General features: G+C 39.7%; 1 protein-coding gene across 14 annotated transcripts in view; it reads right to left on the bottom strand.

Annotated features, from left to right (window-relative positions):
- ATXN2 (ataxin 2) overlaps positions 1–23,966 on the bottom strand; it is a 150,947-nt gene that overhangs the window by 84,098 nt on the left and 42,883 nt on the right. For all 14 annotated transcript variants that reach the window (XM_032168671.2, XM_032168666.2, XM_032168661.2 and 11 more), the window contains exons 2-5: positions 19,313–19,349; positions 17,599–17,658; positions 16,251–16,322; positions 15,619–15,769 (exon numbers count right to left, since the gene is read on the bottom strand). In XM_032168671.2, the coding sequence (XP_032024562.1) occupies positions 15,619–15,769; positions 16,251–16,322; positions 17,599–17,658; positions 19,313–19,349 (320 nt within the window). The remainder of the gene's footprint in view (positions 1–15,618; positions 15,770–16,250; positions 16,323–17,598; positions 17,659–19,312; positions 19,350–23,966) is intronic.

Genomic DNA, 23,966 nt, shown 5'->3' with positions numbered 1-23,966 from the left:
TTTGTATTTTTAGTAGAGACGGGGTTTCGCCATGTTGGGCAGGCTGGTCTCGAACTCCTGGCCTCAAGTGATCTGCCAGCCCCAGCCTCCCAAAGTGCTGGGATTACAGAGGCATGAGCCACCACACCCGGCCCACACAAAAACTTTAAAAGTCAATGTTCATAGCAGGATTATTCATAAGTCAAAAGGTGAAAACAATGAAAATGTCCACCAACTGATGAATAAACAAAATGTAGTGTACCTGTGTACCTGTATAATGAAATATTTGGCCATGAAAAAGAAAGAAGTACTAATACATGCTATAGCATGGAAGAAACATACTAAGTGAAACAAGCCTATCATAATATATATGGCCGGGTGCGGTGGCTCATGGCTGCAATCCCAGCACTTTGGGAAGCCGAGGCGGGCAGATCACTTGAGGTCAGGAATTCGAGACCAGCCTGGCCAACATGGTACAACCCCGTCTTTACTAAAAATACAAAATTAGTAGGTGTGGTGGCAGGCGCCTATAGTCCCAGCTACTCAAGAGGCTGAGGCAGAAGAATCGCTTCAACCTGGGAGGCAGAGGTTGCAGGGACCCGCGATCATGCCACTGCACTCCAGCCTGGGGGACACAGTGAGACTGTTTCAAAAAAAAAAAAAAAAAGAAAAAGAAAGGCTATATATTATATGATTCCATTAATATGCAATGTCCAGAATGGGCAAACCTATGAAGAAATAGATCAATAGTTGCCTGGAGCTGGGGAAAGTTGAAACAAACAAAGAGGAACTGCTAAGGGGTTCAGAGTTTCTTTTCAGGGTGATGAAAATGTAAATTGATTGTAGTGATGGTTGCACAATGCTGTGAATATATTTTAAAAAAATGGGCTGGGAGCAGTGGTTCACGCCTGTAATCCCAGCACTTTGGGAGGCTGGGGCAGGAGGATCATTTGAGGCCCAGAGTTTGAGAACAGCCTGGGCAATATAATGAGACCTCATCAAACAAAAAATAACAACAAAAATTAGCCAGGAGTGGTGATACATGTCTGCAGTCCCAGCTTAATCAGGAGGCTAAGGTGACTCGCCTGAACCCATGAGTTTGAGGTTATGGTGAGCTACGATGGCGCCACTGCACTCCAGCCTGGACAACAAAATGAGACCCTGTCTCAAAATAGAAGAAAAAAAAAAAAAACTAATTTTCTCCCTATCTCAAATGAATGATTAAATTTTCTAGCACTGAGATAAAGTGAGATAAAATAGAAAAAAAAATCCCTAAGAGAAAAATATATCCTATTTAAGTAATAAAAAGCAGTATTTATTTTCCTTACTTACTATTTGTGAGAGGTACAAATTGGATTCTTCAGTTAAAATCCAAGGGAAAACATTTATAAGATAAAATACATCATTTTAGTTTGACTAAGCCCACTAAATAAGATAAAAGGCACTGTAATTAGTAACTTTTTTTTTTTTTTTCCTGAAACCAGGGTCTCACTTGGCTCACTGCAGCCTCAATCTCCCTGCGCTCACGTGATCCTCTCACCTCTGCCACCCAAATAACTGGAACTACAGGTACACACCACCGTGTCTGGCTACTTTTTGTATTTTTTGTAGAAATGGGGTTTCACCATATTGCCCAGGCTAGTCTTGAACTACTGGGCTCAAGAAATTCATCTACCTTGGCCTCCCAAAGTGCTGAGATTACAGGAATGAGCCACTGTACCCAGCCAGTAATTTTATGTTTTTAAAACAATTTTCTTAAGCTGTAAATTAGCTAACTTAAAATTTGAACTGAAAATTGTTTAGAAATGGTATCACTTAAAATGGTGCTGTATTTTACTTCAAAATCAACTAAAAAGTAATAAAAAACTCAAACTTACTAATCAGATTCCTCTGAAAGCTGAGTGAAGATCAACAGCCCACGCTCTACAGAATCAAATATATATCAAATTCTACAGCAAAGCCTGAGTGGTGCAAAACTAACAAGAACAAGAAAAAATACGGAAATTCACTTCATGAGGTTTGCTGTATTTAAAAAAACAAGGTGATAGACTCCACGTACGTAATACTAGATTGCTGATTCCCACACTATCTCCTAAAAAGATCAAAACAAGTTTTAGAAAAGATTCCAATACAAAGATACTGTTTATGGGTGAACATTCTGTTTTCATTTTCTCCATTAGGCTTCTGGATCAGGATCTATTTTAAGTGGTGAGGAGGAGGAAAAGCTAGCTACTTGAAAGAAATTTGTGCCATCTCAAAATATGAAATTAGCCTAGGCCTGGTGTGATAGCTTAAGCCTGTAATCTGAGCACTTTGGGAGGCTGAGGCAAGAGGATTACTTGGGCTCAAGAGTTCAAGACAGCCTGGGCAACATAGTGGGACCTCGTCCCTATTTAAAAAAGAAAAATTCTAAAAAGAGAGAGAGTGAAAGAGACAGAGAGAAAGAGAGAAATAAGGAGAAATCAGTCCAATCATTGTTTGAGCACTTCTTTATGAAAGGTACTATTTTCAGCTCAAAAGTTAAAGAGAAAGAAAAACAGAAGGCCGGGCACGGTGGCTCACGCCTGTAATCCCAGCACTTTGAAAGGCCGAGACGGGCAGATCATGAGGTCAGGAGATTGAGACCATCCTGGCTAACACCGTGAAACCCCGTCTCTACTAAAAATACAAAAAATTAGCTGGGCTTAGTGGCGGACGCCTGTAGTCCCAGCTACTTGGGAGGCTGAGGCAGGAGAAATGGCATGAACCCGGGAGGCGGAGCTTGCAGTGAGCCGAGATCGCGCCACTGCACTCCAGCCTGGGCAACAGAGCAAGACTCTGTCTCAAAAATAAAAAAAGAAAAAGAAAAACGAAGAAAATGATTCTGTAGAAGAGCTAAGACAAAAAAGGTAAATTCAGAAATGTTCAAGAATCAAAAAACAGAATTTAGGAACTGAAATGCCAATACTATCAGCGAAGAATAGTAGTCTTTTTATAACAACTTATTCTCAAACCTATGGCAAAAGTGTTTAGAATTAGGTTAAGGAAAAGTCAGTAAAATGAAATGAATTCCAATTCTTACAGCTGTACAAATATCTTTTCTGTTTCCCTGGCAAATATGTAAAACATTTTACAGATTCGGATTCTTTTCTAATAAAAAACAGAACAACTGTTTAATTACACATGTCCACTTAATATTCTTTCCCAGGAGTATGAAATAGAAATAGAACAAAGTAGAAATTAAACTGAGATAATTTATCCACATTCCTTCTCTTGCTTTATTACTAGTTTTAATATATCTGCATGCATAAGACTCCATTGAAACCATCCAAGGCAAGAGAAAAAAATAATACTAAAACCAGATAGTAAGTATATTAGCATTACACAACCCTATCAGTAAACAGTCTTACTGAAAATGTCCTGGAAACATATGAATTACTTACCTATTCTTTACCTAATAAAGAGTTTAAGAATGATACTTGTTTTACTTAAACCATCCCACTAGCAGAGTGTTAAGTGTTTTGCAACTCCCTCAGTACCACTAAGTAGTAGTAATCTTTCTCACATTTACCATTCAGCACAAGCTGATAGACAATCATATTCCACTGCTTTAAAACTGAATTTCTTAAAAAATAAAATAAAATAAAAATAAGCTGCATTTCTTAAATCATTACAAGTGAGGAAGGCCACCTTTTCTTACATTCACTGGTCATTTTTAAAACTTTTTTTCTACTTTTCCCAGTTTGTAGCATGTCCTTTTAAATGTATAGTACTTTTGGACACATCTAAGTCTTTTTTTTTTTTGAGATGGAGTCGCTCTGTTGCCCAAGCTGGAGTGATGTGGCACAATCTTAGCTCACTGTAACCTCCGCTTCCCGAATTCAAGCAATTCTCCTGCCTTAGCCTCCTGCGTAGCTGGGATTACAGGCATGTTCTACCATGCCTGACTAATTTTTTTGTATTTTTAGTAGAGATGGGGTTTCACCAGGTTGACCAGGTTGGTCTCAAACTCCTGACCTCAAGTGATCCACCCACCTTGGCCTCCCAAAGTGCTGGGATTACAAGCGTGAGTACCCAGCCTAAATCTTTAATTTTTTTATAATCAAATATATCGATCTTTTACTTCATGACTTTTTTGCTGTGGGAATCATGCTTATAAAGTCCTTCTCCACTCAAAATTATACAAATTCACAGATTTGCTCCAGTGTAGTCTGGGTGTTGTTTTGTTTAATCACAGTTTTCTCATTAATCTATTTGATTTTATTTATCAGTGTGAAATAGGAATCTAATTTGTCCCCAATGTCCCAGAATCATTTACTGAATAACCCACCTTTCCTCCAGAATTAAAGTGCTATGTTTACTGTATATTAACAAAATACCCACATAAATTCAGTTTTGGATTCTCCATACGTATAGCCACTGTGACAGTTATGTTTTCTTTTTTTTTTTTTTTTTTTTTTTAAACAGAGTTTCACTCTTGTTGCCCAGGCTGGAGTGCAATGGCGCGATCTCGGCTCACTGCAACCTCCGCCTCCCAAGTTCAAGCGATTCGCCTGCCTCAGCCTCTCGAGTAGCTGGGACTACAGGTATGTGTCACCATGACCGGCTAATTTTGTATTTTTAGTAGAGACGGGGTTTCTCCATGTTGGTCAGGCTGGTCGTGATCTGCCCACCTCGGCCTCCCAAAGTGCTGGAATTATAGGCGTGAGCCACCACACCCAGCTGACAAGTTATGTTTTAATTCTGACATATTTTAATAATTTGTAGGGCAAGTCCTCCTTCATGACTCTTGTGGAAAAAAACTTCCAAAGTTCTTCTGTTAATACACATAATCTAATAAACTTTAGAATCATTCTGTCAATTTCTACAAAAACAGATATATATATAAAATTTTCTTTTCTTTCTTTTTTTTTTTTGAGATGGAGTCACCCAGCTGGAGTACAATGGTGCAATCTCAGAACACTGCAACCTCCACCTATGGGGTTCCAGTAATTCTCCTGCCTCAGCTTACCAAGTAGCTGGTACCCGCCACCATGTCCAGCTGATTTTTGTATTTTTAGTAGAGACAGGGTTTCACCATGTTGGCCAGGCTGGTCTCAAACTCCTGTCCTCAAGTGATCAGCCCACCTCGGCCTTCCGAAGTGCTGGGATTACAGGTGTGAGCCAACATGCCTGGCCAAAACTGAATATATTATCTTTAGAGATTTCTTTGAGGAAAACTGACAACGTTGTAGTATTAATTCCATTCAAAGTATGGCATGTTTCTCCATTTAGCCAAATCTAGTTTTATGTCTCCTTCAGCAGTGTCTTCATAAATCTTCAATTTATCCCCATGTCCTATGCTTGTTTGTTTTTGTTTTTGAGACAGAGTCTGGCCCTGTCACCCAGGCTGGAGTGCAGCACCACCATCTCGGCTCATTGCAACCTCCATCTCTTGGATTCAAGTGACTCTCCTGCCTCAGCCTCCTAAGTAGCTGGGATTACAGGTGCCCGTCACCCTGCCCAGCTAATTTTTGTATTTTTAGTAGAGCCATGTCGGCCAGGCTGGTCTCCAACTCCTTACCTCAGGTGATCCGCCACGCCTGGCTGGTTTGAGACAAGGTCTTGCTTGTCACCCAGGCTGGAGTGCCATGGCACAACCACAGCTCACCGCAGCCTTGACTTACTGGCTGCAAGTGATCCTCTCACCTCAGCCTACCAAGTAGCTGGGTTTACAGGCGTACACCACCACACCCAGCTAATTTTTGTACTTTTTGTAGAGATGGGGTTTTGCCAAGTTGCCAAGGTGGGTCTTGAACTCCTGAACTCATCCTCCCGCCTCAGCCTCCAAAAGTGTTGAAATTACAGACATGAGCCACTGCACCTGGCCTACTTCTACACTTTGGATTCTGCTCCCATGTATCTTGAATCAACCTTACTCTTACTAGTACCACACAGTATTTATTGTTTGTCCAGATAAAATTCTATTTTATGCTAGAGGTTTTTATTTTATATTTAATAAATGAAGTTATTGTTCTGACTTTGGCAAACGTGATAGGACAGAGAATTTCTATATACTCTAAAAATTATAAAACATATAACTTTAATAAATGGAAGATGACCATATCTTAATAAACATGTAATGCTTTTCTACTGTGTACCACGAACTATTCTGTTTAGCTTTCCATTACATAGATCCGTTCCACCTATTTTTCTTTCAATCTCAATAATCTCTGTACTGCCTCCATACTGGCCTCAATAAATGCCACTCTCCATCTACTGCTTGGCCCCAGAATGAACACGTATCTGTGTCTTAATAAACTGCAGCAAAGTTGAGGCCGTAAATAGCTTTTCTAACCACGCCCTTCAGAAGAGATCCCTGTTTGTTACTCCTACTCTGTTACTGATACACTACCAGACCAAAAAGACAACCATATGAGAACACAACAGCACAACCCCAGAATAAAACAATCTGTAGAATTTTCTCACTGTTCTCTAATTACACATTAACACTCCAACTTCTTCCAACTACTAAAATCTACACAATTCTTTTATTTTTTATTTTTATTTTTGAGATGGAGTGTCGCTCTGTCGCTCAAGCTGGAGTGCAGTGGTACGATCTCAGCTCATTGCAACCTCAATCTTCTGGGTTCAAATGATTCTCCTGTCTCAGCCTCTCGAGTAGCTGGGATTAGAGGCGCACGCCAGCACACCAGGCTAATTTTTTTTGTAAAATCTACACAATTATTTGCATCGCTGACTCCATTTGATATTCAATGTCATGCAGTACAACATTCCATTTTTCTTGAATTCATTCACGTGCTTTGCTATCTCTAACTCTACAAATGCTTAGAATAGAGTACATGGCATATATGAACTCCCTGAAGAAACTGTGAACACCATGAAATTACATTAGTGTTGGCATGGTGGCTTGCACCTATAATCCCATCACTTTTGAAGGCCAAGGTAGAGGAGGATTGCCTGAACCCAGGAGGTAAAGGCCAGCCTGGGAAACATAGTGAGAACCAGTGTCTACAAAATATTAAAAAAAAATTAGCCAGGCATAGTGGCGCGCACCTGTAGTCCCATCTACTTGGGAGGCTGAGGTGGGAGAGTTGCTTGAGCCAGGAGGTCGAGGCTACAGTAAGCCATGATCACACCACTGCATTCCAGCCTGAGTGACAGAGCATGACCCTGTTTCTTAAAAAAAAAAAATTAATTTTTAAAAGAATTACATGTAAAATCTACATGTGTGTAAATTTTTCTAGGGTGAGGGTATACAGTTTCACTAGGTATACAGTTTCACTAGGTTCTCAAAAGGGACCCAAAATAGATTCTTATATTTCTCTGTACTGTCCATAGCAACAAGCACAGCAAGGAACACATCCCAGAGCTCTCTAAGTATCTGCTGGATGACTATATGTGTAAGACCACTAACGGCTTTTTCATTCTTTCCATAAAATAATGCTTCTACAAAAGTGTATTAAGGCACTGAATTTCATTTATTCAAACACACTTATATTGAGCCTGTACTATGAGCCAAAGCACTATACTAGACCATGAGAATAAATAACAAAGACAGTATCACTGTCTTTACTTTGAGCACAAGGAGCTCAAAGTATAACAGGGGAGACAAGCATATAATTTTAATACAACATGGTGTAAGGACAATGATACACACATGACAGGAGGGAACTTGTGTGTGGTAGCTGGCAGTGTGTGAGTGTCATGTGGCAAGAGCAGCAGGCAAAGAAACAAACACTAGGGACACACATCTAAGGGGTGTGTGACGGAAAAGAAGCCCAGGAATGAGGCAGGGAAGGAATGATCAATAAACATAAAAAATACAGAAGAGCAAATTCTGAAGGAGGGTGAAACCAACATTCAAGTGCAGCAATACAGACAGAAAAAGATTTCAAAGGACCTGGCAGTTAGAGGTTAATGGTAGCCTTAGGCAGGATAATGGCTAGAAGAATTCAGGATTAAAAAGAATCCTTTTGGGCCGGGCGCGGTGGCTCATGCCTGTACTCTCAGCACTTTGGGAGGCCAAGGCAGGCGGATCACAAGGTCAGGAGATCGAGACCATCCTGGCTAACACAGTGAAACTCCATCTCTACTAAAAATACTAAAAATTAGCCAGGCGTGGTGGCAGGTGCCTGTAGTCCCAGCTACTGGGGAGGCTGAGGCAGGAGAATGGCGTGAACCCGGGAGGCGGAGCTTGCAGTGAGCCAAGATAGTGCCACTGCACTCCAGCCTGGGCAACAGAGTGAGACTCCGTCTCAAAAACAAAAACAAAACAAAAAAAAGAATCCTTTTTAGGATGAGCAGGAAGTGAATAGGTTTTCATGCTAAAGGGAAAGATTAACTAGAAAGGCAGATGTTGAAGAGTCCAGAAACAGAGAAGTGGTATAAAAGAGCAAGGAGAAAAAAAAGATGGCCGGGCCTGGTGGCTCACACCTGTAATCCCAGCACTTTGGGAGGCCGAGGCAGGTGATCACTTGAGGTCAGGAGTTCGAGACCAGCCTGGCCAACATGGTGAAACCCCATCTCTACTAAAAACACAAAAATTAGCTGGGTGTGGCAGCAGGCACCTATAGCCCCAGCTACTCAGGAGGCTGAGACTGCAGTGAGCTGAAATCACGCCACTGCACTTCAGCCTGGGTGACAGACCGAGACTCCATCTAAAAAAAAGAAAAACAAAAAGAAAAAGAAAAAAGAACAAGGACGTAGGTAGAAGGGAGAGAGTCAAGGGCATGATTGAAGTTGGCTTAAAAATCCTCTCTACTAAAACCAGAGGAAAAATAATAATGAGGCAGAGTGTAGTGACTCATGCCTGTAATCCCAGGACTTTGGGAGGCCAAGGTGGGAAGACTCTTAGGCCCAGCAGTTTGAGACCACCCTGTGCAATATGGGGAAACGCATCTCTACAAAAAATATAAATATAAAAAATTAGCCAGGCGTAGTGATGTGCACATATAGTCCCAGTTATGTAGGAGGTTGAAGTGAGAGGATCACCTGAGCCTGGGAAGTCGAGGCTGCAGTGAGCTGCGATCGCATCACTGCACTTCAGCCTGGGCAACAGAGCAAGATCATCTCAAAAAAAAAAAAAAAAAAAAAAAAGGCACAGAGGAAGAAGATAAATTTGTAGATAAGGAAGGGAGTGGTTAGTTGATGGAGATATTTTCCATTAACCAACCTTCCCCTTATATGATTTTTCACTAAATGTGACAAAGAATCTGTTAAGCAAAAGTAATTCTTCAGACTAAATCCAATTAGAATGGTCATGAATAAGAATCGCAGGATATTATACAGTATTAGAATCAAAGCATGCAATTGGTTGTAAGTTTAAAGGACAGAGCATGTTCTGTGTTACTTCACCAAAGCCAGTATAACACGTATTTTTGATCAGTCCTAAATAGCCCTAAATGCAGCAGAAAATATGATTTAGGCCAAGAGCTGGCAAACTTTTCTGTAAAGAGACAGTCAAATTTTCTGGCTTTACAAGTCCTACAGTCAGCTACAACTACTCAACTCTATGGCTACAGCCATCAAAACAGCCATAGACAATGCACAAATGCATGGGCATAGCTATGCTACAATAAAATTTATTTACTGATGAGTAGATTTGCTGACGCCTATCATCTAGGCTGAGAATACTACAAAGAAAATGAAGCAGTAGGAAAAAGTATGAGGAACAATGGAATAAGGAAACAGAAGTAAAGCCATAGTTGAGTTGGAGTAAAGAGAAAAACATGAATAATGGTGCAACAGGAAGAGCAGAAAGAAAATGAAGGAAAAAAATAGAGGAGAAAGGAATACTGGAAATGGATGGAAAATCAAGTAAAAAACAAGCAGAGATAACAGGACAATTCCAAAGGTACACGAATACAGAGGAAAAGCAACTGAAGGCCCTAAGAAGTTTTGGCAAAATGAAGAGAATCTCAGATCTGTCTGCACTGGAATTCAAATAAAGGATAAATACAGGCTGGGCGCGGTGGCTCACGCTTGTAATCCCAGCACTTTGGGAGGCCGAGGCGGGCGGATCACGAGGTCAGGAGATCGAGACCACGGTGAAACCCCGTCTCTACTAAAAATACAAAAAAAAAAAAAATTAGCTGGGCTTGGTGGCGGGCGCCTGTCGTCTCAGCTACTCGGAGAGGCTGAGGCAGAAGAATGGCGTGAACCCGGGAGGCGGAGCTTGCAGTGAGCCGAGATCGCGCCACTGCACTCCAGCCTGGGTGACAGAGCGAGACTCCGTCTCAAAAAAAAAAAAAAAAAAAAGGATAAATACAAACTGATTTTCCAATGATAATCTGATGGTCTCTTCTAATTATGAATGTGCCAAGGTGACTCACAGTTCACATGACGTAAAGGTACTTTCAGTTTGTCAGTAAATCAAACTGGAACATGTATAACATTCAAGAGACCAAAGGAAACTTATTCATTGTACCGTAAGAAGTCACTATTTCAAAGCCTTTTATTCATTTGCATATATGCATGAGTATAACTTTTAAACTTTATTGAAATCAATGATGTTAGCACCAAGAACTTAAAAGTCACACTGACCTTACTCATGTTAAAAGGTTTCCCAAGCAGCCCAGTGTGGTGGCTCACGCCTGTAATCCCAGCACTTTGGGAGGCCAAGGTGGGTGGATCATGAGGTCAGGAGTTTGAGACTAGCCTGGCCAATATGGTGAAACCCCGTCTCTACTAAAAATATAAAAATTAGTTGGGCATGGTGGCAGGTGCCTATAATCCCAGCTACTCGGTAGGCTTAGGCAGAAGAATCGCTTGAACCTAGGAGGCAGAGGTTGCAGTGAGCTGAGATCACGCCACTGCACTCCAGCCTGGGTGACAGAGCAAGACTCTGCCTCAAAATAAAGGTTTCCCTGGCTGGGCACTGTGGCTCACGCTTGTGATCCCAGCACTTTGGGAGGCCTAGGCAGGTGGATCACCTGAGGTCAGGAGTTCAAGACCAGCCTGACCAACGTGGAGAAACCTAGTCTCTACTAAAAATAAAAATTAGCCAGGCATGGTGGCGCATACCTGTAATCCCAGCTACTCGGGAGGCTGAGATAGGAGAATCGCTTGAACCCAGAAGGTGGAGGTTGCGGTGAGCGAAGATTGCGCCATTGCACTCCAGGCTGGGCAACAAGAGCAAAAACTCCGTCCCAAGGAAAAGAAAAAAAAAAAAAGGTTTCCCCCAAAATAAAGCCAAAGATAAAAAACAAACAAAAAAAACCTTGAACAACATAATAGTCTGCATCTCACATTGCTTGAGAATTTTTTTTTTTTTTTTTTTTTTTACTTTTAGCTTTATTTGTGGAGAAATCCTTTAACAACCACGCAACTTACTGGCCGGGCGCAGTGGTTCATGCCTACAATCCTAGCAATCTGGGAGGCCCAGGTGGGCAGATCACCTAAGGTCAGGAGTTTGAAACCAGCCTGGCCAACATGGTGAAACCCCATCTCTACTAAAAATACAAAAATTACCCGGGTGTGGTGGTACGTGCCTGTAATCCCAGCTACTAGGGAAGCTGAAGCAAGATAACTGCTTGAACCCAGGAGGTGGAGGTTGCAGTGGGCCAAGACCACGCCACTGTACCCAGCCTGGGCGACAGAGCAAGACTCCGTCTCAAAACAAACAAACATTAACTCGACTTATGACAACTGAGATAAACAACAAACCAAACCACGTAACTTATGTCACTGCAGTATAATGTTAAGAACATGAGTTAGAGTGGAAAAGCTAGATTTATGTCCTCACTTTAGCAAGTTTCCTAAATATGCCTCTGTTTCCTCATCTATGACGTGGATAATAGCTGTATCTACTACAGAAACAACTTGTGATGATTATGTGAACAAATGTAGGTAAATCTGTTAGCACAGAGTCTGGCACATAGAATATGCACTCAAATTTTAGTTAATATTATCAACCTTAATAATTTGACAGCACTATTACAGAAGAGAATTATAAGATAAAAGCTCAGAAATGAAATCAATTCATATCTTTTAGGAAACTACAATGTCATATTAGTATACTCTAATCATTCCTCCACTTCTGTTATAAAAAACACTCAATCCATCTATCCATTCAAGATGTGGAAAAGTACTATCAAATGATAACAGCAGAGACTATTTCAGGCAGTTGCCAATTCTGAGACAGAAAGGGGACTGTGAAGCAAGAAAATAAGGCACAAATTCTTTTTTTATTCTGTCGCCCAGGCTGGAGCGCAGTGGCGTGATCTTGTAATCTCTGCCTCCCAGGTTCAAGCGATTCTTCTGCCTCAGCCTCTCCCCTAGTAGCTAGGATTATAGACATGTGCCATCACGTCCCGTTAATTTTTTAATTTTTTAGTAAAGACGGGGTTTCAACACGTTGGCCAGGCTGGTCTCGAACTCCTGACCTCAAATGATCTGCCCACCTCCGTCTCCCAAAGTGAGATTACAGGCGTGAGCCACTGCACCTGGCCTAGAAAGCACAAATTCTCAAGGCCACAGAACAGAGCCACTCCTGGGATCTCATCACATGAAACCCATAGCTCACACCCCTGACTGCCCAGAGCCTCATCCAGGCTAATTATAATTAAACTAGGATCCCTAGAAGCGAGAACATTTTTAAAAACTCCCCAGGTGACTAAACGTGAACCCAGCATTAAGAAGCATTGATTTAAACCCTACCTTCCTTTACTTTGGGAGTAATCTGAGTAAGTCTCTAATAAAAAATAAAAAAATCTAGATGCAGTACTAAATGCCTTAATTTTGTTATTAACAAAAACCATGCAGCCTGGCCAACATGGTGAAACCCTGTCTCTGCTAAGAATACAAAAAAAAAAAAAAAAAAATTAGCAGGGCATGGTGATATATGCCTATAATCCCAGCTACTCGGGAGGCTGAGGCAGGAGAATCGCTTAAACCCAGGAGGCAGAGGTTGCAGTGAGCAGAGATCGCACCACTGCACTCCAGCCTGGGCAATACAGACTCCATCTCGAAATAAAAAAAAAAAGGAAACTATGTCAATTAATAATTCTAAAATGGTTTTCTCCACACTGATAGTACTTCCTAATTAATACTTTTCTTCTTTTATAGAAGAGGGCAATTTCTGCCTGGATAGTCTTAGCTTAAGAGACCTGACGTCCTAAACACATGACTTAATACTATTTTCAGGATACTACGCACTGGACGCAATTGTGTAATTCACTAAACCACTGTAAGTTTTGAAATAAGACAGCTGGCCAGGCGTGGTGGCTCACGCCTTTAATCTCAGCACTCTGGGAGGCCGAGGCAGGAGGATCACGAGGTCAGGAGTTCAAGACCAGCCTGGCCAACATAGTGAAACCCCGTCTCTACTAAAAATACAAAAATTAGCCGGGCATGGTGGCACACGCCTCAGTAACCAGCTACTCGGGAGGCTGAGGCAGAAGAATCGCTTGAACCCAGGAGGCGGAGGTTGCGGTGAGCCGAGATCAGGCCACTGCACTCCAGCCTGGGCAACAGAGCGAAACTCCATCTCCAAAAAAAAAGAGAGAGAGAAGAAGAAATAAGATACCTGAAATTACTCCAATAGTGGATGTCCTCATCAAGAAAACTAATTTTGTAATATATAGCAAAATATACCCATCCCTTTATGAGTATAGTGAGATTTTCATAGTTGTCACTCTGATCTGTATTTTCTTGCCTTTCTATAATGAACTAAAATTATCTGAGAAATGAAGATCTAATAAAGTAATAAAAATTTAATGACATTAATTTTGAAGAGGAGCAAGGAATGGACTATCACAAACATCTCAAATACTCACTCTTTCACATTTGGGAGATATCAATTCATCATAAAAACAAAAAGAGAATGTATACCGTAAATGGCTGTTAAATGACCTGGTACTCAATAGAGTAGGGAACCTTTTTTTTTGTTGTGGCCAATACTCTTTCCAGAGTGCTATGTATTAAATTCAACTAAAATTTTATCTTCCAAAGTCAATTTTTGAATTTATAACAGTGGAATATTTCAATAGTATAAGTATAAATAATTTAGTGCTCCTAGGCATAAACAAAATCAACTCCAAAGGTAGCAGCTAAAAAAAGACTTGTTTCCTTGTATGGGATGCTAAAGGCCTCTTAAGACAAAGAGTTGTGAATCAAAGACAAGGACATTTGAGAAGATTCAAAAACAGAACACTGTGTTTTCATCAGCATATCAAGACAGTTAAAGAATACCCAGTACTGTTAGCCTCTGAAAAAGCAAGCCAAGAGAAAGACTCCTAAGTCTAAGAGAAAGAATCCTGGTATATTATTATTTCCAAGTAACAGTGCAGAAGAATCAGCCCAACAATAAAAACAGCTTTTGGTATAGATTTGAATAGTGAAAATCAAATTGCACTGAATTACGATTTACAACAGAATTACATATTTCACTACAGAATTTGGCATATATAAATAAATAAAAGAATTTTAGAACCGGCTGGGTGCAGTGGCTCATGCCTATAATTCCAGCACTTTGGGAGGCCGAGGCGGGCGGATCACGAGGTCAAGCAATCGAGACCATCCTGGCCAACATGGTGAAACCGTTTCTACAAAAAATACAAAAATTAGCTTGGTGTGGTGGCACACGCCTGTAGTCCCAGCTACTTAGGAGGCTGAGGCAGGAGGCTGCAGTGAGCCGAGATCGTGCCACTGCACTCCACCCTGGGGACAGAGCAAGATTCCGTCTCAAAAAAAAAAAAAAAAAGAATTTGAGGACCAAGTTCAGGATTGCCCAGAAGTGCCTTGCAACATGTTACTGAACACTCAATAATGCCTTGCAAATGAGTAACAGGAATTCCCACTTTGTTCATCAATGGACACTTAAAAAGAGACTAAATTTTTAATATAACTACATAATCGCTTTTAAATTCTCAAAACCTTGTCTCATACTCTGAATATTTTTTAAATACACATGGTTCTACTTCTTCACCCTTTTTCATTTTCATTAGACAATTGTTTTCTACCAACCGTTCTCTACCTTTCTTCCTTAGCCCTACACTTTGATTTCTTTCCAGGATTTGCCACATGCCCACTTAGAAACTAAAGCATTATAGGCCAAATGGGACAAGAAATTTTCAGTTGAATATAATCAGTAGCATTCTTGACCACAAAACTGTAGAAAATGTTTTACAAACTAATTTTTTAAGAGATTACTAAAACTCTATTTAATTTTTCCCTGAAGTTCTAATTGTTTTCCAACAAAAATGCATTAAAATTCTCATTTTTCTAAAAAATTGCCTTACTTGGGTTATTCTAGAAAGTAGATATTTCTTTTTTCTTTCTTTTTTTTGAAACGGAGTCTTGCTCTGTCGCCCAGGCTGGAGTGCAGTGGTGTGATACTGCAACCTCTGCCTCCTGGGTTCAAGCAATTCTGTCTCAGCCTCCCTAGTAGCTAGGACTACAGGCGCACGCCACCACATCCAGCTAATTTTTGTATTTTTAGTAAAGACGGGGTTTCGCCATGTTGGCCAGGCTGGTCTCAAACTCCTGACCTCAGGTGATCCACCCGCCTCAGCCTCCCTAAGTGCTAAGATTACAGGAATGGGCCACCATACCCAGCCCAGATATTTCTTTAAAAAAAAGTTTGTAAGACCACTGTGGAAATCTTTGCTTGAATAAATCTAATAAACCATGAGGCATATTTAGGACATCAAAACCCACCTCTTTTTGCATAACTGGAGTCCATATCTTTAAACTGTACCACAACAAAGTCTGAACATTTGAACAAAATACTCTCCATTATTTCTTCACGTTTCGGCCCCGAACTGGATTCTGTACTTTTCTCATGTGCGGCATCAAGTACCAAATCACACTAAAATGAAAAACACAAGTAAATATTCAAAACATTTACAAAATAAAATTTGTTAGGAATTCTTTAGCTCATCAAGGTACCAGTTCTTATATGCCTTTGACAAAAATAATCTCAAGAGAACCTGATAATCATACCCTTTTTCCCAGGCATATGATCTATTATCCATTCCATCATTTAAAAATCCTCACATCTAAATGTTTTTTGTTGCTATGGTTTGTCTTAAGTACATTAATAATAATTTTTTAAGAGGAAAAAATAAACCACCACATCCCTCTATTAGTTCACAATGCTTAAAAATGGTTGAAATATTTTAATAAGCACACACATCAAGTCTTTCTGATTACACAAACCAGTCTGTAAAATAATCAGTATTTGGAACTGAGAAGTAAAATCATTCAAAGTGGCTTTAAAAACTAGGTAAAACACTGACTATGAAAATGTTCTTTTACTTTGTAAGAAAAAGAAAAAAAGTAAAAATTACCTTCGGACTGTAAGTTTTAAAAACTCCTTCATATATACCTCCATTTTTCACTTGTACTTCACATTTGGAGCCCTAAAAACATATAATTAATTTATCAAAGAAACAGTATACTACCCGGTCACCAGGGATATTTACTTTCATTTTACTTTTTATACCTCATCAGGCTTCATTCAATATTAGGTATTCACTAACAAAACAATAAAAAAATTTCAAAACATTAACAATACACTGAACTCTCGAAATTCTTCAGGAGGCTCTACCCAGAGTTTGCAGTACAAATTTTAATACTGAAGTCAAACATTTCTGACCCCAGCTATTTTAAGTGACATAATAATGTACAAATGACAATCAACTACTAACATTATTTTACACACACAGCAGGGTTAACATCAAGCATTTCTGACCCCAGCTATTTTAAGTGACAAAATAATGTACAAAAGACAATCAACTACTAACGTTATTTTACACACACAGCAGGGTTAACAAGAATACAGCTGTCTGTTGTTATTGATAGGGGATTGGTTCCAGGACCTCCTTCAGATACCGAATTACATAATACTTAAATCACTTACATAAAATGTAATAGTATTTCCATATAACTAAGCACGTTCTCCCAAATACTTTAAACTATCCCTAAATTACTTAAAGTACCTAATATAATGTAAATGCTTTGTAAATTGTCATACTGTATTGTTTTGGGAATAATGACAAGAAAAACGTCCATACATCTTTGGTTCAGATGCAACCATGCATCTTTTTTCTAAAAAAAAAAAAAAAAAAAAAAAAAATTTTGTTTTTGTTTTTGTTTTTGAGAAGGGGTCTGGCAATGTTGACCAGGCTGAGTGCAGGGGCATGATCTCAGCTCAGTGAAACCTCCACCTCCCAGGCTCAAACAATCCTCCCATATCACCCTCCCAAGTCACTGGGACTACAGGCACGTACCACCACGCTTGGCTAGTTTTTTTACTTTTTGTAGAGACGGAGTTCTGCCATGTTGCCCAGGCGGGTCTTAAACTCGTGAGCTCAAGCCATCTGCCCACCTCAAACTCCCAAAGTGCTGGGATTACAGGCGTGAGTCACTGTGCCTGGCCTTTTTATCAAATATTTTTGATCCAAGGTTGGCTGAATCCATGAATATGGAACCCACAGATGCAGAGGACCAACTGTACTTTTACAATGAATTACATTAGACTGGATAAAGGGAGTTCTAATCTATTTCTCTAAATCATCCTGACTAAACATGAACTAAGCAGTGTTACTTTGACAATCATTTATCCACATTTTAACTTCATGAAATTACTTTATTCTACCCCCAAGGCAGTTTATCCCCAATAATCTAATAACTTACAACAACTGATGTAAGTATATGAACCATCCTCATATTTGCATAGATTCCGTCAAAAGAAATCTGGAATATTAAAAAAAAAAAAAACTATTAGAAATTAGTACAAATTGAATCTCCCTTATCTAAAATGCTTGGGAGCAGAAGTATTTCAGACTGCGGATTTTTTCGGATTTGGGGATATTTGCATTATACTTAGTGCTTGAACATCCCTAATTCAAAATATGAAATTTTGGAGCATTTCCGATTAGGGATGCTCAGTCTGTATTTACATTTGCATATAAAGCTAACGTTTATTTTGTTGCAAAATGTTTAGTTAGGTTTATGATATCCTACATGTATTGAAGGAAGATTTTGTTTATTTAATATTTTGCTTCCGTAGAGAACAGAAGGAACAGAAGGTCAGGTTTTCAAGTGTTATCAGTCATACCAACTAATGATATTTTGACTAAACGTGACATAAAAAAGCAAAAGTAAACTTCCATAGAGGAGGAAGGACACAAACCATAAGGATGGAAGACAAATCAATGGTTGGAGAGAGGAAGGTTCACTAAAAAGTGATTTGAGGGATTTTGGTGGGCAATGAAACTGTTCTATTATCTTGATTGTGGTGGTAGTTACACTGATTGTATGCAATTGTTAAAACTCACAGAAATGTACCCTAAGAAGGGTGAAGTATAAATAAATGGGGTAGGAAGCCAGGTCATACCTTCATAGAAGAACCCTGACTGGGTTCTCCCAGCATATCCGCATCAATGACAGTGCTTAAGTCTGATCAACCACACTATTCCATATTACTACTATATACGTGTGTATCTTCCTGATTCTTGTAAAACAACCTAATAAAGGCAAAGTCTCAAAAATTTGTGACAGCTTCTCATTTATTTCTTCCATCATGTGGAACTTATAGTTTCTGCCCTTCATGTCCAGTTCACTTTCATTGATAACATTCCAAAATTTAAGACCAGAAAGCCAAAGGAGAAAAATGAAAGCAGCAGAAAAAAAGCACATTAATTCAAAATAAAAAGCATAAAGAACTCTGCAGACTCCACTCTTGGTGTTCTATGTATCTTTTGGAGGTTTTTCACTTAGATTTGCACTCAGTCATTTAGAAAAGAACAAATGACTTCTTATTACACATGACAAAAATACTATTTACAAATGATATGGTTTGGTTCTGTGTCCCCACCCAAATCTTATCTTTAATTATAATAATTCTCGTGTGTCATGGGCAAGACCAGGTGGAGACAACTGAATCATGGGGGCAGTTTCCCCTACGCTGCTCTCATGATAGTGAGTTCTCAAGAGATCTGATGGTTTTATAAGGGGCTTTCCCTGCTTTGCTCAGCACTTCTCTCTCCTGTCGCTATGTGAAGAAAGATGTGTTTGCTTCCCCTTCCACCATGATTGTAAGTTTCCTGAGGCCTACCCAGCAATGCAGAGCATGAGTCAATTAAACCTCTTTCCTTTATAAATTACCCAGTCTTAGGTATATCTTTATTAGCAGTGTGAGAATGGACTAATACAACAAGTAATTGTACATTTTATACATAGAGTCATTAAAAAAACCATATAGGCTAATAATAATATACTTAAACAGTCAAGTTATCTGTGACAAAATTCAAAAGAAGGGAATCTTTTGCCTTGGCATTTGGTCTGTGGTTAGAGATCATGTTTTAGCTACTAATTTTCCCCAATAAGTAACATTAAAGTTACTCACCGTAGACTGAGGCAGTCCTTTGTTACTGTTTCGACCTCTGAAAAGATTAAATATTATTTTTATTAAATTCAACAGGCTAAATAAGCTGAAAAATATTTCCAAACTTAAAATATAATTCCATTCAAATAATGGAGAGGCTATCTGTGGAGAGAGCTCACCTAATATTAAGTCTAAAGGCTACCTAAGGATGGCTCTACCTGTGCACTGCTTGCCTGGAGACCCACAACAGGTAGGGGTCATAGAAGGAAGGAAACTAGAAATAATCAAACTTTATCAAAATCAAATAAATAAGGTAAAATAGCCTACTGGAAGAAAAAAACTAATGCTAAACGTAAATTAGTAATAATTATAGCCAGGCATGGTGGCATGCACCTCTGGTACTAGCTACTCAGGAGGTTGAGGCAGGATCACCAGAGTCCAGGAGTTTGAGGCTGCAGTGGGCTACGATCATTCCATTGCAGTCTAGCCTGGGTGACAAAGCAAGACTCTGTCTCTAAATAATAATCTTTACTCCCAAAGTAACCAATCACTGTTATAAAGAGCTACTCGGAAGCAAAATACGGATTATATTCTTGATTTAACCAACACAGATGACTGACACCAAGTCACTTCCCATATTTCTCCCCCATCTATAAAAGAAAAACAGGTCATATGGGCCAGGCGCAGTGGCTCATGCCTGTAATCCCAGCACTTTGGGAGGCAGAGGTGGGCAGATCACGAGGTCAGGAGTTCGAGACCATCCTGGCCAACACAGTGAAACCCCATCTCTACTAAGAATAAAAAAACTAGCCAGGTGTGGTGGCATGCGCTTGTAGTCCCAGCTACTAGGGAGGCTGAGGCAGAAGAATCGCTTGAACCTGGGAGGCGGAGGTTGCAGTGAGCCAAGACAGCCCCACTGCACTCCAGCCAGGGTGACAGAGCAAGACTCTGTCTCAAAAAAAAAAAAAGAAAACCAGGTCATATGATTACAACTGCAGAAAAAAAAAAATGAAAATAAGCTAAATCATTCAAAGCACTTTCATTTCTAAATAATATGTGTCTATATGTGTGGATCGTTATAACAAGTGCCTTTCTTTGCCAACTCTCTCCCTCAGAAAAGATGCAGTACACAAAATTCGGCTGTCAAGTAAAGATGAACTCTATTTTCAAGTGAATTATAGAATATAATACAACCTAAAGTTTATTCCACTAAAAAAGATTAGGCCCCTTAGAATAATTTAAAAAAATCATTAAAGTGAAATGTTATATTTCTCATAAACATTAGTCATGACAATAGGACTGGAATCTCATTTTAACACAACACTCAAGCCAAAATTCAAAACATTCAAGGAAAAGCACAATTCAGGTCCAAAAAGTCTAGTAATATGACTGGTCGATCCCTAGAAGAGTACTCTTAACATTCTGAGGCCAGTCCTAGCTTGGTCTCCAACTCTGTCACTTTCCTTACTTTCTTCTCTCATCCAGAAAACAATGACTTGAATCAAATGACATCTAAGATTCATTTCTAACATTCTAATTCTGTAACTGTTTGCCTCAAACATGGCACAGAGATAAATTCCTGAAGTCTAAGGAATATGACTAATAATTTATCTTTTATAGATCTTACTACAAAACCAGACACCATACTAAGTACTTCACATGCAACACGTCTAATCTATCACCTCTACTTTACAGGTGAGGAAACTGAATCTCAGCAGTCAAATATCTTGACCAAAATCATCCAGTTCATGAGCAGTAGAGCTGGGATTTTAAACCAGGTGTATCTGATTCCATGTCTAAGTTTTTCATTTCTAGGTTATGCCGCCTCTCTGAAACTGTATCACATGGAATAAACTACCTCGCCTAACAAAAATTCTATAATTTTTTAAACATCATTTGAATTTACGGTTTTGGTAGGGGTGGGGGGGGGGTACTTATAGTCTGTATATGAAGGCTAAAATGCCTAAATCTTATTTAGAACAATGATCTGGTATCCTGGTGGTTGCTGAGATGCCAAGTTACAAAACCTTGAACGAATGCCACGAACTGTCCTTAAACTCATACGGCCTCCCTACAAAGCTATGTAAAAGACTTAAAAACATAATTCCCTTTAAACAAGTCACACTGTTCTTTTTAGTGATTATGTGGTTACATCTTTGACTAATAAAAAGTAATTGTTTGACCATGGAGTTTACTCAAAAGAATGAATCATTCAACCAGGAAAATATTATCATATAAAAAACAGTACAGTAGAGTGCAGAAACCACTGATTTCCACTGATCTATGACATGGTTGGACACCCAAGAGGAATGTTAGCATATCGAAGCAGTATTCTCTGAAATCCACTGAAGTCTAAATTCTTGTTTCTTTTTGTATCCATTCAAGTTATGCTTTACTTTTAATCTTTTCATTAGTATCTCAAACCAAATATTTTACTATTTAATATAGTAACAAATACCGAATTGCAATAAACAAAGGCCAAGAGCATATTTTAGACCTAAGTATATTTATGATTAGATAGATCAAGTTTAACAAAACACTAATATCCAGGACTCTATGCTTTCAATAGTTGCCAAATATGAAATTCAAGTGTGACTTAAAATACCAGTCAAGTGAATATAAAGAAATTTACATGCTGAATGTGGTAGCTCATGCTTGTAATCCCAGCACTTTAGGAGGCTGAGGCAGGAGGATCGCTTGAGTTCAGGAGTTTGAGATCAGTCTCGGAAACAAAGCAAAACCCTGTTTCTACAAAAAATAAAAAACTAGCCAGGCGTGGTGGCACACGCCTGTGGTCACCGCTACTTGGTAGGGTGAGGTGGGAGGATCACTTGAGCCCAGGAGGTCAAGAGAGCAGTGAGCTGTGATTATGCCACTGCACTCCAGCATTGGTGACAGAGCAAAACCCTGTCTCAAAAAAAATTAACTAAATAATAATAATACAGAAGGGAGAAATGAATGGGGTTGTAAATCAAACAAGAATGGTATGAGCTGATAACTATTAAAGCTGGGTGACAGGTGTGCAGGGGTTCACTTCACCATTCTGTCTACTTTCATACAATTTCCCTTAAAAAAAAAAAAAAGCGGCCGGGCGCGGTGGCTCATGCTTGTAATCCCAGCACTTTGGGAGGCCGAGGCGGGCGGATCACGAGGTCAGGAGATCGAGACCATGGTGAAACCCTGTCTCTACTAAAAATACAAAAAAAAATTAGCCGGGCGTGGTGGCGGGCGCCTGTAGTCCCAGCTACTCGGAGAGGCTGAGGCAGGAGAATGGCGTGAACCCGGGAGGCGGAGCTTGCAGTGAGCCGAGATTGCGCCACTGCACTCCAGCCTGGGCGACAGAGCGAGACTCCGCCTCAAAAAAAAAAAAAAAAAAAAAAAAAAAAAGCACCTTCTGCTTCTGATGTGATACAATAGGATAGACCTAATCAAGCTTACAGATCTACCAGTTTATGAGAAACATCAAGATGGAAGAATATATTAACTGATACCATGAGGTTACTCAAAGTTTAAATCCAGAATGTAGTAAATGCAACATAAAAAATGACAGTTTCTTTTTTTTTTTTTTTCTGAGACAGAGTCTCACTCTGTCGCCAGGCTGGAGTGCAGTGGCACGATCTTGGCTTACTGCAACCTCCACCTCCTGGGTAGCTAGGACTACAGGCACGTGTCACCATGCCCAGATAATTTTTGTATTTTTAGTAGAGACGGGGTTTCACCATGTTGGTCAGGATGGTCTTGATCTCTTAACCGTGTGATCCACCCACCTCAGCCTCCCAAAGTGCTGGGATTACAGGCGTGAGCTACCGTGCCCAGCCAAAGATGACAGTTTCTTTAACAAATAAATCACATGGGACAAAAACACCATAGAAGGAGAACTTATAAATTTTAAAATACATATAAAAGCAATGCATAGGCCAGGCATGGTGGCTAAGGCCTGTAATCCCAGCACTTTGGGAGGCCGAGGTGGGTGGATCACGAGCTCAGGAGTTCAAGACCAGCCTGACCAATATGGTGAAACCCCGTTTCTACTAAAAATAGAAAAATTAGCCAGGCGTGGTGGTGCACACCTGTAATCCCAGATACATGGGGAGGCTGAGACCAGAGAATCACTTGAACCCGGGAAGTGGAGGTTCCAGTGAGCCAAGATCGTGCCACTGCACTCCAGCCTGGGCGACAGAGCAAGACTCTATCTCAAAAAAAAAAAAAAAACACTTAATACACTTAAAAGTGTTAAAATGGTATATTACATATATTGTACCATAATTTAGGAGAAAAAAACTCACAATCTCTTCCCAAAGAAATTTCATTTGCAACAAGGTATAAAAGAGTTCATGATGCTTTCAAAGGCACTTGGTAGGAAGAGATTGGTAGAATCATTGGAGATAAGTGCTAAATCGTAGTTGTCTAGTTTGGTGGCCAGAACTAGGGAAAGAGAGCTGGGAGGACTCCTCTGTGGATCGGAACAAATTTCAAACACTGATCTCAGAAACTATCCCTTCAAAGAAGCTCAAATTTGATCAGATCAGTCTGTGGAGCAGTTTATGCCCCAAAGCATCACTGAAAACAACACAGGCCCTCCATATCTGCAGATTTCACATCCTCAGATTCAATCACTCGAGATTAAAAACACTTAAAAATAAATACAATAAAAACAATACAAATAAAAAATATC

Source organism: Hylobates moloch, unplaced genomic scaffold (assembly GCF_009828535.3).
Source record: "Hylobates moloch isolate HMO894 unplaced genomic scaffold, HMol_V3 SCAFFOLD_12, whole genome shotgun sequence".
Classification (NCBI taxonomy): Eukaryota; Metazoa; Chordata; class Mammalia; order Primates; family Hylobatidae; genus Hylobates; species Hylobates moloch.
This window is presented reverse-complemented; position numbering and strand designations above follow the sequence as displayed.